The 15,022-nt window shown below is 57.6% G+C and overlaps 1 protein-coding gene across 2 annotated transcripts in view; it reads right to left on the bottom strand.

Annotated features, from left to right (window-relative positions):
• Positions 1-15,015, bottom strand: part of NECTIN1 (nectin cell adhesion molecule 1) — a 111,134-nt gene extending 96,119 nt beyond the window's left edge. For both annotated transcript variants that reach the window (XM_029957595.1, XM_029957594.1), the window contains exon 1: positions 14,852-15,015. In XM_029957595.1, the coding sequence (XP_029813455.1) occupies positions 14,852-14,930 (79 nt within the window). In that variant the 5' untranslated portion in view covers positions 14,931-15,015. The remainder of the gene's footprint in view (positions 1-14,851) is intronic.
• Between the last annotated feature and the right edge of the window lie 7 nt (positions 15,016-15,022).

The raw sequence follows: 15,022 nt of genomic DNA, 5'->3' as shown, positions 1-15,022 counted from the left end.
CCTCCTCATCCTGTTTCAGCCTGGGGAGTTACCTGGTCTTCAAGTGCCCCCAGAGGCATATTAGCCTTTCAATAAAGCCTTTAGCCTCTGTTTGAGCTGCTTAAGGTACTTTCTCTTGACACTGGGGACCTGGCACATGTAGATAAACATCTGTTGACTGACCTCCCCTAAAGGATTTGGGAAGCATTACCCACAGGGTCACCCCAGGACCTTACCTGGCCAGCAGCAAGGTTGGCCAAGTGAGTCAACAGGGGCTAGCGGCCCTGCTAAGGAGACACCTTCTGGGGTGGTCGTGGGGCCTGCCTTTCCAGCAGAAAATATCTAGGGGCATCCAAAGAGTATGAGGGGAGGCTGGCTAAAACAGGCCACTAATCTCTCTTGAAGATTAAATACCACACTGGCTCCAGAGACCAGAAACCAGCCGGGGGGAGGGGATGAGGCAGGGCAGGGACGGAGGTGGGGGCTTTTTTTTCCAGAGGCCTGGGCGGAGCCTAGAAGGTGGGGGTGGGGGAGCTGAAATTGGGGGAAAAAACACCAATGATTAACCAGGGCCACGAATTATTAACCAGCTAGACTCTGGGACTGGAGGGCCCCATTTCTGGCTTCACCCTTCACCGGTGTTGAATCCCAAGCCTCCCTAGATCTCCCTGCCCCTCCTCCTTCCCTCAAGTCTATCTGGCCTGGCCTTGCGCTTTATCTTCCAGTGCCCTTCCCAGTGGTGGTGCTATTGAATGTCAACCCTTCCTCCCAGCCCTGGGAGGGTGTCGGGAGAGACTGGGATGACAAGTGATTGAAACTATTATTTGGGGCAGGTCCCATGCTTAGTCCGGATGACCCAAAGGCAGCTGTGTCTTTGGGACCCATCCCCTCTTGATTCCACCTCTGGACCCTCACCCTCTGGAGGGCAGCTCAGCCTCTTATCTCTCCCTGCTCAGCCTCAGGGTTTGGCAGGGAGAGGTGGGAGGAGTAGGGGAAAGGAGGAAAGGGGAGCTCCCAAATGTCTGATGACAGGGAGGGTGGCCAGAGCAGCAAGCCTGGTGGTCATGGGAGAAGGGGTTCCAAGCTGAGCCTCCTGAGCTTTGGGCAGGGGTGCTGGGCTGAGTAGGGCAGAGGTGTGCTGGGGTTCCAGAGGGAGGCTTCTGGGTTACCTTCAGGACAGAGGGAAGCCCAGATTCTCCAGGGGGCGAGAGCCTCATCTAACAACTGGCCACCGGAGTCCATGGTTAATTCAGTCTCCACTGAGAAACACAGCGGGTGGGTCACAAGGGTCTGCCTGGGGGTTATTGCAGTGCCTGGACGGAACTGATGGACTGCCTGCAGGGTGGGGGCCCCATCACAGCTTCTGGATCACAGTGTCAGATGGCAGGGTGGGGTGCCTCACCCTGCCACATGCCCCAGCTCGCCCTCCCAGCGCCCCAACACGCCACAGAGCCGCTGCCCCGTGTTGCGAGGCTCTAGTGGGTGACGTGAGGCGCTGCCAGGAGATCACCCCATGTGGGCGTCCCTGTGGTACCTGCCTCCCACGGGTGGCCACACCCGTCCAACCACCCCCAACCCCCGTCCCTATCAGGCTGCTGGGAGAATTAGGGGCTGCTCCTGCAGTCTCCAGGGCAAAGTCACAGAGGGCAGAGAAGCGCCCCTCCCACTGCCTTCCCCTTGCCCTGAATCTATGCAATATGCTCCCTTTCTCAGGCCCTTCTCTCCCCATCACCAACTTAATTCCTTAATTCCCACTGGAGATAAGCGGATCTTTCACTGCAATTTATTGTTAATCCAAAGGAAAACAGGGTTCGGAAGGGGTGAGGTGGAGGTGGGGAAGCGTGAAGGCAGTCGACCCACGGTGCCTTCTCCTGGGTCCTCGGAGGGTGGTAGTGGCTGGGGAATCCTCGGCCAAAACCCTCGGGCAGGTCAGCCCGTATCTGGGGCATCACACCTGCCCCTGGGGATCAAGGCAACCCCATTTCCCAGAGCGTACCGCAGATGGCCAAGTGCATCAGACCTGGTCAAAAGCACTCTAGGGAAAGAAGGCTGAGTGCTGGAGACCCTCTCTCAATGCCTAAAGTATGTCACGTGCCAGATCAGCCGTGTTCCACGTGATTCCCTGGGGGCAGCAGCAGGATTAATGGGTGGGGGCTCCAGACATGCAGCTTTCAGCCCAGTGCAAGGGAGAACCAGGGGCAGTGAGAGGTGTACGGGCTTCCACGGAGGGTAGTGAGTTCCCCATCGCTGGGGGTATTCATGCTGAAGTCGGACATTCAAATCCAACTGGTCGGGATGCGGATGAGGGGTTTTAAGAAATATATCATTTGACTCTCCTTCTAATGGCTGGTTTCTCCTGACTTATCCAGCCTATCCTCCACAGGGAAGGGAGTTACCTTCTCCTGCAGGGAAGGGAGTTACCCTCAGCAGATAGCCCAGCTGGGAGGCTCCTTTTGAACCTGAGGATGGGAGGGGAACACACAGGCTCAGATGTTTAACCCACCTCTAAGGGTGCAGGAGAACACAGTCCTGTCCCTAGCCCCTTCACAGCCAAGCATGGAAGGCGTAGTTAGAGTGATAGGTTTGCTCAGGCATTGCTCCTTCTCTCACCTGCCAGCCAGGCCACTGTCCTGTGGGCATTAAGAGATAGCCCCCTCAGATGTCACCTGCTGTGTATGAGGTTGGAGGGCAGGCGCCATCCCATTAGATGGGAAGCCCCGGGAGGGGATGTTATATTTACTGCTCAGCCCCATCTCCCTGGGGGGGAGGAGCCTGCCACGACACACCCAGGGCGGTGGGGTTCCCACGAGTGCTGGCATCCAGCACGCTGGGCGGCCAGAAGGCTGCGCATGGGGTTCCTTAGTTGAGGCTTGTAACTCTTGCTTCCCGCTACTCTTTAGGCAGGGAGCTCAGGATGGCTCCAAAATGCTACCAGGCATCTTCCCAGGTGCCAATCTGGAGGTGGGGGTGGTCTTTCAGGAGCCCGAGGGAGCCTGGGCAGGTGATGCACTCTGTCCAAGCTGAGAAGTGACAGGAACCCAGCTGAGGGACCCCTGCGGTGTGCTGGGCTGCCCAGTCCCCAGGAACTGCATCCGCGCCCCCTTGATGGAGGCTTACGGGGCCAGCCGCAGCTAGTGATAACCAAGTGGTGTGAAGGCTCCATGCTTTGCTCTGTGCTCACCACCCCACACGCGTTACTTACCTCTTCTAAACCTCTCATCCTCACACCCCCACTTTCCAGTGAAGGGAACTCAAGTTTAGAGGAGACCAGACGCAGGGCACACGTAAGTAATAAGAGGTAGGGACCACGTGGTTCCGAAGCAGCTGGTGGGTTCAATTTGCTGGGGGGGAGGGGTGGAGTGGGGAAATAGTCTAACCAGTTGTTTGTGATCCTACAGACAAAACAATTATCCAAGTTTGACCTTCTGCATTCTCTAACTGGAGGCTGGGGGGCAGTGAGAACCTGCCTCCGACGGTCATCATCTTTGACTGCCTGCCTCTTCTCCCCACTTCCTGCCCCTGCCCCCCAGCATCCAGGCTCTGCCCAGTCCCCTCCCCCAGCTGGCTGAGAGCCCCCTACCTCCGTGGGGGGAAAAGATGGCAATCAGAGTCTAATCAGGAGTGCGCGCGCACACACACACACACACACACACACACACACACACCCCATAAACCTCTCTCATACACACACAGAGGACATAAAAACACTTGTAAAGAAACACATAAAGCAGCACAAATTATCATTACAGCTCGATCTGTGTACACAAGTGCCGAGGGGGTAGGAGTGATGGAGTGAGAAGGTGGGAGAGGAGAATCGAGCCATTTCCTGGGCAGGATGTTTCTGAGTGTGTGTGTGTGTGTATATATGTATGTATGTATGTATCTATGTATGTGTGTGTGTGTGTGTGTAGAGGGGGGTGCGGGTCCCTAGATAAGCGGCCTGGTGGCCCTGTCTGTCCCTGCTCCAGGCTTTCTGGGGGCAGGGGGAGCCACAGAGACCCTTCCCACTTATCGCTGCCACAGAGCCAAGAGGTGGGCAATAGGGATGTTGTGGCCTCCCTCCACCATCGCCCTCCACCATCGGTGCGGCCTTCGTAGGAGCAGGGAGGCCCATCATCTGACTCCGGGGGAGGGCAGTCAAGTTGGAAAGGGTGCTGGGTGGGCTGGGGCAGGCACAGGGAGCAGGGGGCTGGTGCCTAAATTCTCCAAAGTCCCATCCATCAACCGAATGGAGATAATCAGAGTGCTTAGCTGACCCAGGACACTGATTACTCTCCGGGCACAATAAACACACAGGGAATAAATCTGGGAAGGGCCTGGGTAGGGGGTGGCTCTGCAGCAGGGCTGGCCACCCTGCCTGGGAAGGGAGAGGCGGCCCATCCATCATTCTGAGAGATGCAGCTATCTAGGCCAATGAGATGGAGGACAGCTCAGGGGGCGGGGGAGGTGGGCAATCATAATAAAATAATCCGGCGCAGTGTGGCCGCTGTGCTCTGATCTTATTTACACTCAGGAGGAGCCTGTCCCTGCCTCCGCTCCAATTTTCACCCAGGAGCCACTGCAGAAAGCTTCTGCCATTGACACCAAACTCTCGAAGGATGCCTGACCCGCAGGGTAGGGAAGGAGGGGCATGGAGGTGGCATGGCTCGAGGGCAAGGCTGGGCATCCACAGGCCCAGGGTAACGCTGGCCCCTTTGTGCTGACAGGCGCTCGCTCCTTAGCTTTGGAGGGGGGTCTTGAACTCGCCATTCTACGACCGCTTCCAAGCACTTCCCGGGCGTGGGGCCGATTCCAGGCCTAGGAACCGAGCGCACAGCGCTGGCCTGTGTCTGGGCCACAGAGGCCGCGCCGTAATTCAAGCTAATGGAGCATGGCTAATCTAGAACAGCAGAGGGTCTACGAGGAATTTCTCTTTGGCGTCGAAACCTATCAGATGACTGTTTTGCAGCCCAGTTACCTTCCTAATTAAGCAAGTTTGTGCGGCCCGAATCCACGTGGTGAGGTGCTGGGTCAGGGTGTGCCGAGTGGAGTGTCGGCCCTGGGTCACCCTCTAGGACAGTCTGCATGTGAGCGCTCTGCAGGTCACTTAGTCCTCAGCCACGACGTCAGAAAGTGTTTTGATTGTTCTGCTCCCACCCCTCTTCCCTGGGACAGCTCTGTATGCCAGCGACGAGTCTGCCATGCCTCTGTCCTCAGCTCCCTGCTCTCTGAACCTGCCTGGGGCAGAGGAAACACCGGCCCTTTCATCCCAGGGGATCAAAGCAGCCAGCACAGGTGAACACCCTAAATCCTCTCCACCTCTCCAGGTGGGGGCCCCTCCCTTGCCATCTTTTGGGATCTCTGGGTGAGGGCAAGAGATACCAGAACCTTCCAGAAGGTTTGGATAGGCACTGGCATAGGATCAGCCTGTTGAGCTGGGGACCCACCCAGGACCAGGGGCCTGCCTGGGAACACCCTCCGGGGAGAGTTCCGGCGGCTTCTCTGGGAGACGCTATTACACAGTCTGGCCAATGAAGCTTGGGAGGAGCCCCCCAGCGGCATCAGTGATGCCCAAAAGCTCAGGGGATGAAACAGTGAGGACATCTTTCCAGCACAGCCACATTCAAACTCCCCAAGACAAAACAGTGACTGCAGCGGGACCCACCAGCACCTGGAAAGTAGCCCAAGGACCCAGTAACGACCACCGAGACTCAGATGATAGGCACTAATAACCCCACCTGCTACAGCGCCACACCAGGTTGTTTCTGCACCAAAGGGAGCAGAGAGGGTGAGCAAGCAATATGCCAGGGTGGTGGGCATTCTGCACACAGGGTCTTGCATTACTCCAGGAGTGTTTGGCTGTCTTTCTCCATCACCCGTCCACCCAGAAGAGAGGCAGCTTAGCTAAGTGGTATGATCATGGACACTGGCCCAACTCTCTGGATCTGAATCCCGGCTCTGCCGCCCACTAGCTGTGTGACGACGGGCAGGTACCTAACCTCTGCCCAGGCCTCCTCTTTCCATGTGTGAAAAAAGGGAGACTAGAAGGACCTTCTACACGAGCTGTAATGCAAATGAAGTAAGTTATTCCCTGTGAGGTGTTTATAACAGTGTCTGGCACCCAAGAACTCTCTATAAAAGTTTGTTATTACCACCATCGCTATCAACTGCCCAAACAGCCAACCAGTATCTGCCCAGCACGGCAGCCCGCAACGTGGCCAACCCTGTACTAGGCCCCGGGGACACCGACATCCATCAATAATGGACTTGTCCTTTCGGAGCTCTGGGTTTTGGAAAGAAGATCAGTCCCAGGCCCAAATAACTACATAGCAAGATGCACAGTGGTTAGTGCCACAAGGGGCATGGAGGTGCCAGGGGGCTCTGAGATGGAGAGGTTATGCCCAGCCGGGAGAGGGGGTGGGTCATGAGGCCTCATGATAGCAGTGGCTCTTGATCTCAGTATTTAGTTATGGGAAGTAAGGGAGAATTTTAGGTGAGGTGGGTGGGTGCTAGCATGTGCAAAGGCACTGAGGTAGGAAAACATGGGGCATGAACAGAAGGGTGTGTGGCTGAGGGGGGCATGTGCAAAGGCACTGAGGTGGGAAAATGTGGGCCATGAATAGAGGGGTGTGTGGCTAGGTGGGCCTGACGTGGGGGAGGGCAGTGAGAGAGGAGCTAGGGAGGGGGCAGCCATCAGGTGCTTCTGGGCCTGTGAGTGTCTTTCTCGTATGCGCCTTGGTGTATCCATCCAAGAAGCAGGGTGAGCAGACCGGAGCCAGAGACCCAGGAGTCAGGGGCTGCGGCAACAGTCCTATGAACAAGGCCGTTGCTACCCGCCCCTCCTGAGGTGGGGCCCATATCAAGTGGTGGCAAGGCTGGCTTGGCTCTGAGGCGCCTTCTCCAACTTCCTTTGTCCTAGCAGCTGGCAGCGTTTACCCACCAGATACCAGAACCGAGGGAAGGCGTGCGGGGGCTGCTGCTCAGGCCCCAGAAGACATGGAGACATCCTTGCTGATCCCACTGGGGGCCTGTGCTCCAGACCAGCACGAGATGAGGGCCCTACGGGGGAACTCCAGAAGCTGGGAGAGGTCTCTAGTCCCCTTTTCTCCAGAGCAAGGCTGACTCGCATCTGCCCAAACAGATCGGCCCTCCCATCTCCGCTGACTCATTTGGCGGGCAAAGCAGCTCATACGCCAAAGCGTGGGCTGGCCTGTGTGACCCTCCATGGGAGCGTTACCCAGTGAGCTCGTGCACGCTAAGAACGAGTTATTTGGGCCTGTCGCTTACTTTCTTCCACAAGATTGAGGTACCAGGAAAGGGCAAGCTTTCCTTTGCTCTGGTCTTGTCTTTCATCGTGGTGACCACTGGGCCCCAGTGGTATTCTGGCCACCAGCAGGTATGTGCAGGATTACAGGAAAGGAGAGATCAAGATAAAGCAGGGAAGGGAAGGTACAGGCAGAGAAGAGCCTGGCTGTCAATGGGCACTATAAATCTGTGAAGCAAGAAATAATCCCGGCTCTGGTGGGAAGGACCCCATGATGGCACCCAAGCCCCCAACACAGCAAATGGGGGCAAGTTACTCCACCTGGGGAAGGGCTGTGAGACCAGCAAGCTCCCACCCTGGAGGACAGCTGGCGGAAGTGCACCTTTAGGGCAGGAAAAAATTTCCACCATGGGGTCTCCAGGTCTCTACCCCCACGGGGCAGAAGGATGGGCCAGGATCCAAGCCAGGGTGGCTGTGAGGAAACCAAACTACATCTCTACTGCTAGGATGTGACTCTCAGACCTACAGGTGAGGGTGAGGAGCCATCCCCTGTCCCCAAAGGCCCCCCTCTGCAAGGATGGTGTTTTCTAAGCTTCTCAGCCAGCTCTGGCCAAAGCAGACTCCTATGAACATCCCTGGAAGGAATGGTGTCCTTCTCCCCTTCAGGCAGGGGTCAGAACTGGGGGATCAAGTAGGTGGGAAGGAACCCTTGTTCCCGGCTTTGGGGAGCACACATTCCAGGACAGGGAGTGGGGAGGCAAAGGACTCCATTTAAGCCCATAGATCGAACTCCAACTCCCAATGGGACATTCTCATGCCCATGGCCACTGGCCTGCTTTGCTTCCTGGGCCACGCCTGCAGCTGGGTCCCAGTGGAGCCACCAGCCAGCGGAACTAATGTCCTCTAATGAGATCCGGGCCAGAGTGGCCGGGCGGGTTTTATTGTCTGTGGCTGGGTAATGAGACTCCTCATAAACTGGGAATGACATTGGGGTCTGTGCAGGCCAGAGCCGGGTGCGGAGTGGGCTCTGCCTGCTAGATCTCACCCGTCCCCTCCTTGGGGCTCCTCCTGGTCCACGTGCTCTGAGAGCCCTGCTCTCTGCCCCCTGGGCCTGCCTGTGCCCTGGGGCTCTGTGCTCAGACCTTAGGCGCCCATGTATCAGGCCACATTTCCAGAGGGTGAATGCTCTAGCTTCCAGAGGGACGCTGTTCTCCCCGGCCCCCCAGCTGTTCTTTTGCCGGGTGTGCTGACCTGGGCTGCGGTGCTGACCTGGGCTCCGTGATCAGCTCCCTCTGGCTGGGCCACCCTCCAACCTATGTCCTCAACGTATCCCTCCATTCCCCAGGGAGCTCTGGCTAGTTGTAGGGGGAGAATGGTGGTGGCTGGCGAAGAGAATGACCATCTCTTTGGACACATTCAATGGTGGCCCGGCTCAACCTCTTCTGTGTCTGTCCATCTCAGCTCGTGTCATCTCCCTCATCTACTGGACTTGAAGTCAGAAGATCTCGCACCTGATCTGGCCTCCCTGGGCTTGAGATGGTCAGCAGATTACTAAGCCTGACTCACTTTCCTGTAAAATGGAAGGACCAGGAATACCATTCACATGGGGTTGCTGGGAGGATCAGCTAAAACTGTGAGCTGTAAAGAGTGCCATGGACATTTTTTTCATTAGTGGCGAAAGGATTTCATCTGCAACAGGAGAAGCCGGAAGGGGGCTTTCTGCCAGTGAGAAAGGGGTGATGGCAGGAGGGATGGGGTGTACCATCTTGCCAGAGGAGGGGGCTGCTCGAGAGAGGGTCCTGTTGTGCACCCTTCCCCCAAATGTGGAATTTTGAAGGAAGGCAGAGGCTGAGTCCCAGGCCCTCCCTGGGAGCCCTGGCTTCTACCACAGCCGGTGCTCCAGCTGGGCGACGGAGCCCTGCTGGGCTGTAGCCAGGGGGTGGGGCGGGTGCTGGGGAGAGCCCCTGGTGACACGCTGCAGAAAGAAGGCCACATGGCACCTGCTGCTTGTGAGCACACGACCACTGGGGTCGGGCTCGTGCAGGTGCCTGGAGCCCCCCAGGCTGCTGCAGCCTCTGCCCTCATTTCCAGGCGGCGGCAGGGGCTCACTGAGCAGCTCCCCATTGGCGACAAGGGCAGAGGGGTCAGCACCGGGCAGGCAGCTGAGTGGCTCTTTCTCAAAGGAGTACAAAGCTGCTGCTGGCCAGCTGGTGGACGAGATGGGGCCGGGACCACTCCGAGGAAAGGCGCGGAGAACAGGGGTAGTTGCTACTTTACTGCGTGTTTGTCCCATGGCCGGCAACAAGTTAAGCACTTTTCACTTGTTACTGTCCAGCCACTCCTTACAGCTCACTCTGGAATCTGTAGTAGCAGAAGCCCATTTTACAGATGGCAAAAACTGAGGCTCACACAGTAACTTAACCGAGTCCACTCAGCCAGCAATGAGTAGAGCTGGGATTCAAACCTGGTCCACCTGGCTGCACGCTGCTGTCTCACTCTGCAGGGCGGCCAAGATGGGGTCCTTTCTATAGGCTGCAGGGAGAGGAACCAAGCTGTCCGCTGCTCTCTCATAACCAGGGTCAGAGACCCCTGTTGCCCAGCCCTAGAAGACTGTGAAAGGCACAGATCCTGTGAGCTCCAGAGAATACATACCGTTGCTCCCCTCCCCCATCCAAGGATAAACCCTGGGATTATCTACTGCCCTAAAGAGTCCCTCATCTGCTGCCAGGAGCCAGGAAGACTTTCTTTGTGTCCTTGTTCGGTCTCTCCTGTTGCATGATGCTCATCTGTCGTTCGGGAATGGGTCAGCATTCAGATGTTAGGCTTGGTGTGTTTCCTTCCCATCTCTTCCCTCTCCCCATCTCCCAAACCAGCACAGTCCAGGGTTTGAAGGGTTAACTGGACTGAGGGGTGTTATCTCCAACTCAGGGCAGTCCCTCTGCAAAGTGATCCCCGCTCAGATCTTAAGTTACCTCCTGCCCCAGCCAGCACATCTGCTGCTGGCTCGGCAGACCTGGTCTCTTGGAGAGGGGCGGGCATTGTGGGGGAGAAACACCTGCCAGTCGGTCTTGGGCACAGGGTCCTGGGTTCCCAGGACAAGCATTCTCCCCCACCTCTTGCCCCTCATTCCCTCTAAAGGCGCCCTCCCATTCTGCTGCACGGGCCCAGTGTATTTCCAGGCACATGCACGTTGCCAACCTGGGGGTATGCCTATGGTTCTGCAGGGCTACGTTCACGGAGGATCAAAACCCACATTCATGCCCCCTTTAAAATGCCCAATGTACACCACTTTTCTCCTCAGATGATCTCCTTTCCCCCAAGAGTTCGAAAGCAAGGATGCCAAATCAGTAGCTGGGCCCCTCCCAGGCTTCCAGGGATCTTGAGAAGCCATGGGGCAAGTCCGGCCCCAGTCCACACCAGCTTCCAGACACTGTGTGCCAAGGAGACGAGAGACGAAAGTCTCTCCAGGTAAGCATGCAGAGGCCCAGTCTAAAGCCAAGGGCAAGAACAGAAAAAGAAGCTAGTGTAAAGGCTTCCTACTCCCAGAGGACCCAATGGCCCATCTTGAAAGGAGCTGGCTGAGGGCAAATCCTAGGATTCTTCCCCAAATCACCTCCCTGACCCTCTGACATCAACACAGGTTTTATCAAGGCTCAGAGCCACTCACACGATCCTAGTTGGAAACACAGAAGAGATCACTTGTATGTGAATATACATCTGATATAGTTAGAGCCCCAGTCCCGTGCTGACCCAGACACCTGTGCAACACCTCCTTGTCCTCATGCCCGGGACTCTGCATGTGCACAGGGAAGTGCAGACAACCAACACAAGCACACAAAGCCTTGCATATGTGTGTGCGTGTAGCCAATGGACAGGGATGGTGAACCAATATGCAAACTGTCAGAAATGTTACAGCCTAAGTGCCACAGCTGGCTAGTGTCCAGCCTAGCCCAGCGCTGGCTAACAGTCAGAGTTTAAACAACAATAACAACTATGACAGTCAAACAGGTGAATACACAGGTACCCTGTCTGTCTCTCCCCCAGGAGCAAGGGGTGGGGGGAAGCCATCCAAGTTGCCAGATTAACCAGGAAAGATACAATCAGGAGAATCGAAGGTATATTCACACCTCCCTTGGGTGTTTTCTGTTTGTGCCGAACAATGAACATTAGTCAGCTGCTAAACAATGGGAGTATCATAGACACAGTGACTGGGGCAGACCCTCTGCCCGTGCCCCCACCTCCCCACTAGCCTGGCCCACGGGTCCACTTGCTCAGCCACCAGCACCAGGGCTCTGCTGGCTGGTATGACCATCCAGGCAGCAATCAACGGGGTCCTGGGTCAGGAAGTGGCTAGCGAGTAGGTAGATTCATTGTGCAAAGCTCAGTGGCGGAGAAGAGAACTAGTTTCACCATCTTGGCCAGCATCGGGCAACAAGGGGCCACCTGTCCCCCTGAGCCGCAGATATTCAGGCTCAGAGATGCCTCACAGGCTGCTCGGCTAGGGCTCTGGGCCCAGGCTCTGCAAGATCTTCTCCTCCCCTCCAGCTTGGACTGTTAGGCCTTGAATCTAATTCTGAGACACTCTCCATAGCGCAGCCTCCAAAACGGGCACTGAGATTGCTATTCGCAGGCACGGTGACCCCCGGGCCAGCAGAATTGGTTTTGCCATAATGTCTTGCCCAGCAAGCCTGAGCACATCACCGTCTGTGAGAAACGGGGAGAGAGGAAAATAGCCCAGCGGCTCCGACACTCGGAGTTTCGAAGGAAACCACCTTCTGCAAGCTCTTTACAGACTGCAGAGAAGGGATGTGCTAGGGCCAGACAGGTCTTCTGAGGGTGTGCAGGACACCTCGGGTGTGTGTGTGCTCTCCAGACAAAAGGTTTGGGGAAGCCAATTAGGGAGGGTGTGGTGGAGGGTGGGACATGGCTCTGTGCACCTGCTTATAAGACAGGTTCTCTGCCTCCTCCCCAAGGCTCTGCCTGTCCCTCTCCGGGGGTGTAGTCCCCATGCCCCACTGGCCCTCTCCTCTGAGCTGACCTGCAGGAACCACAGACGGTTATCTTCGAAGCTTGCGGTGCTCCACCACCCAGCCTGGTAAAGGCTGTGTTGTTGAAAACATACTTCTGTGTTTACACGTCAATAGCCAGATTGGGAATGCTTGGGTTTTTTAAGTCAGGGGGCCATCACACACAGCCGGGGGCTGCTCCCACCTGCTTCCCCCCAGAGAGGACCTCTCCTCAGCCCTCTGTGCTCCCTGCCACAGCCCAGGAGAACCCAGAAAAGAGCATTAGGCTGGCAAGTCTCCAGAGAGGAGCAACAGGAAGCACTGAGGAGAGAGCCAGCGGGTGGTGGGAAGTGGGGTGTGCAGGCAGGCAACTTCTGGGCTGACCAGCCTCCATCTAGGTGTCAGAGGGGCACAACCCCACCCACCCACCTCCCTTTGCCAGGGCACAGAGCACACAGGCACCAGGTGTGCAAGGAGCTTGGCCAGCGGGGGGAATGAATTCTGGTGGCCCCTGATGCCACCCGGCCGTAACAATGACAGTCAACTGAGGAGTGCTTAAGTGCCTGTCTGAGCTGTACTTCTCTGTCTGCATCCCACCGCTCAATCTGGATTTTTAGTGGAAGGGGAGTGTCTATACTTGAGCCAGGTGAGACTGCCTGACCCCACTTCCTGAGTGGGGTGGAGCAGGGCAGGCTTCTAGCCTACTTGAAGAAGGAATTAACCACTAGGTATCTCAAAGCTGGGGGAAAGAGAACAACCAAAGGAGGGGAGAGTGGGGGTGAGTTCATTCTTTTCCCCCAAGCCTTTCCACTCTTTGTCCGAAGGGAATTAGGTTAACCCCTGGTGTGCCAGACCAGCTAGAGCTCCTCCAAAGCTCTCCTTCCCCCTCAAATCCAGGTATGGACACTATGCCATTGAAGGGTTCCCAGAAGCTCCCCCCACCCTTCCCGTGGTCGGAGGAGTCCTAGGGCCTAAGTTCCGGCTGGCTGGCTTTCCAGGAGGTCCGGTGTGAGAGGAAGACCTCTCACTCACCATGACTACCCTGCCAGGAGAGGGACTCAGGCCCCTGGAAATGGGCAGCGCTGCTTGTGTGCCCTGGAATCCACCCCCCGTCCTCCCCCCCACACCTAGTAGGGCAGCACCCCACAGGCTGCAGGGGTGGGGGCACCGGGGTGCCGGCTTCCACAAAGTGCTTTCGATGCCATCGGCTTTCAGCCAGACCGGTGGAGCCCTGGAAGTGGGCTGGCAGCAGAAGGGGCATTGAATTGAATGAGACCAGGTTCCTGCCTCCCAGGGGTGCACCCCAGCCCCGGGAACTCGGCAGCTAGGCTGGCCCCTGGGTAACAAACCAGCTGGCGAGTCTGCGGCACTTGCATCCCTGGCATCTCCAACGGGCCTCTGCCAGCGGAGCTTCATATCAGATAGATATTCTTGCCCCATGCGGAGATGGTGTCTCCGTACTCGACCCCTTATCCTATGGCCAGACCACGTGCTCCAGCCAACACCCTCCCTTCCCCACAAAAACCCCTTCTCTCTGGGGCGGGAGGTCCTCTCAGGTTTCTTCCCAGAGGGCTCGAGAAACCCCCACCCCCACCCCGAGCCCCGCTGGTGTCACCAGCCGCTGAGGGAGCCTGGCAGCTTCCCCAGGGACACAAAGGGTTAAATCCATGCGAGGGGACTCGGTCGGATTTGCCTCCTAAACGCATTTTCCAGTTCATTCCCCAGCACAATACGCCGGCCGGTCCCAGCCTCCGCCCCCACCCCACCGGTCAGATGGGCCACCGCGGGCTACCCCAGGGTCCGGCATCGGGTTAACCCCTCGGCCGCCGGCGCCTCGAGGAAGGACACGCGGGGCACCCTGGGGAAACTGGGTCAAGCAGCCACCTGGCTGGCACCGAGCCCGCGGCGCTTCCTCCGGGGAGAGCCCCCAGGCCGGGCGCGGAGTTCCGAGGCGAAGTCCAGCTCGCGCAGGGCCGGGAGGTGGCGAGCCCGCGCGGCCCGGGCCTCACCCACCGGGAACGGAACCGCAGGTGAGCGAGAAGCTGTCTCTGACGCAGGAGCCGGCTCTCCGCGCCCGCGTGTGGCTGCGTGGGGCGGGAGGGGGCCCGAGCGCGCGGAGCCGTCTGGCAAAGGGGCCGGCGAGAGAGACGAACCCCCCCTGCCATTCTCCAAACCCACAGCCCACCAGTTCCGCGACTGACGCCCTCCCCCTGGGGCTGTTGTCTCATACCCCGAGACGGCGATTACGGTGATTATTTTGCATTTATGTAACATGCAGTGTTTCCAAACTGCTTCCCGAGCTGAGAGCTGGTTATTAAATAAATAGAACGCTATTACATATTATTATTTTTGTGAAAAAAGGAGCGGAGAAAAGTGCTTTCTTGCTACACAGAGACGTGCATCCGACTGCCTCCCTGCAGGGCAGGCTGTGAGGCTTCTCATCATCCTCTCTTTCCCCGCCGTGCCACCCGTACCCCCATTACCTAAAACCGTGACCCAACTTTTCTGGCTCCTTTTGCTGCCTGTAACCCAGACGTGCCCGCCATCCAGCTCCCAGCCCGGGGAAGGCACTGGAGGGAGGGGTGGGGGGTGGCGGTGGAAGGCATAGGCGGAACGCGCTTACCTGGGAGGAAGAATGCGGTCAAGCCGAGAGCGAGTCCCCACCAGCGTCCAGCGGCGCCCGCAAGCCCCATCCGAGCCATCGGGGGCCGGGGGTCCGGCGAGAAGGGCCGCGAGGAGAGCGCTCCCCGCGCTCCAGAAACCAGCCCGGAAGACGAAGGCCGATCGCTGCCGG

This window comes from Suricata suricatta, chromosome 11, assembly GCF_006229205.1.
Source record: "Suricata suricatta isolate VVHF042 chromosome 11, meerkat_22Aug2017_6uvM2_HiC, whole genome shotgun sequence".
Lineage (NCBI taxonomy): Eukaryota > Metazoa > Chordata > Mammalia > Carnivora > Herpestidae > Suricata > Suricata suricatta.
Note: the sequence above shows the minus strand (reverse complement) of the source record. Positions and strands in the feature narration are given on the sequence as shown.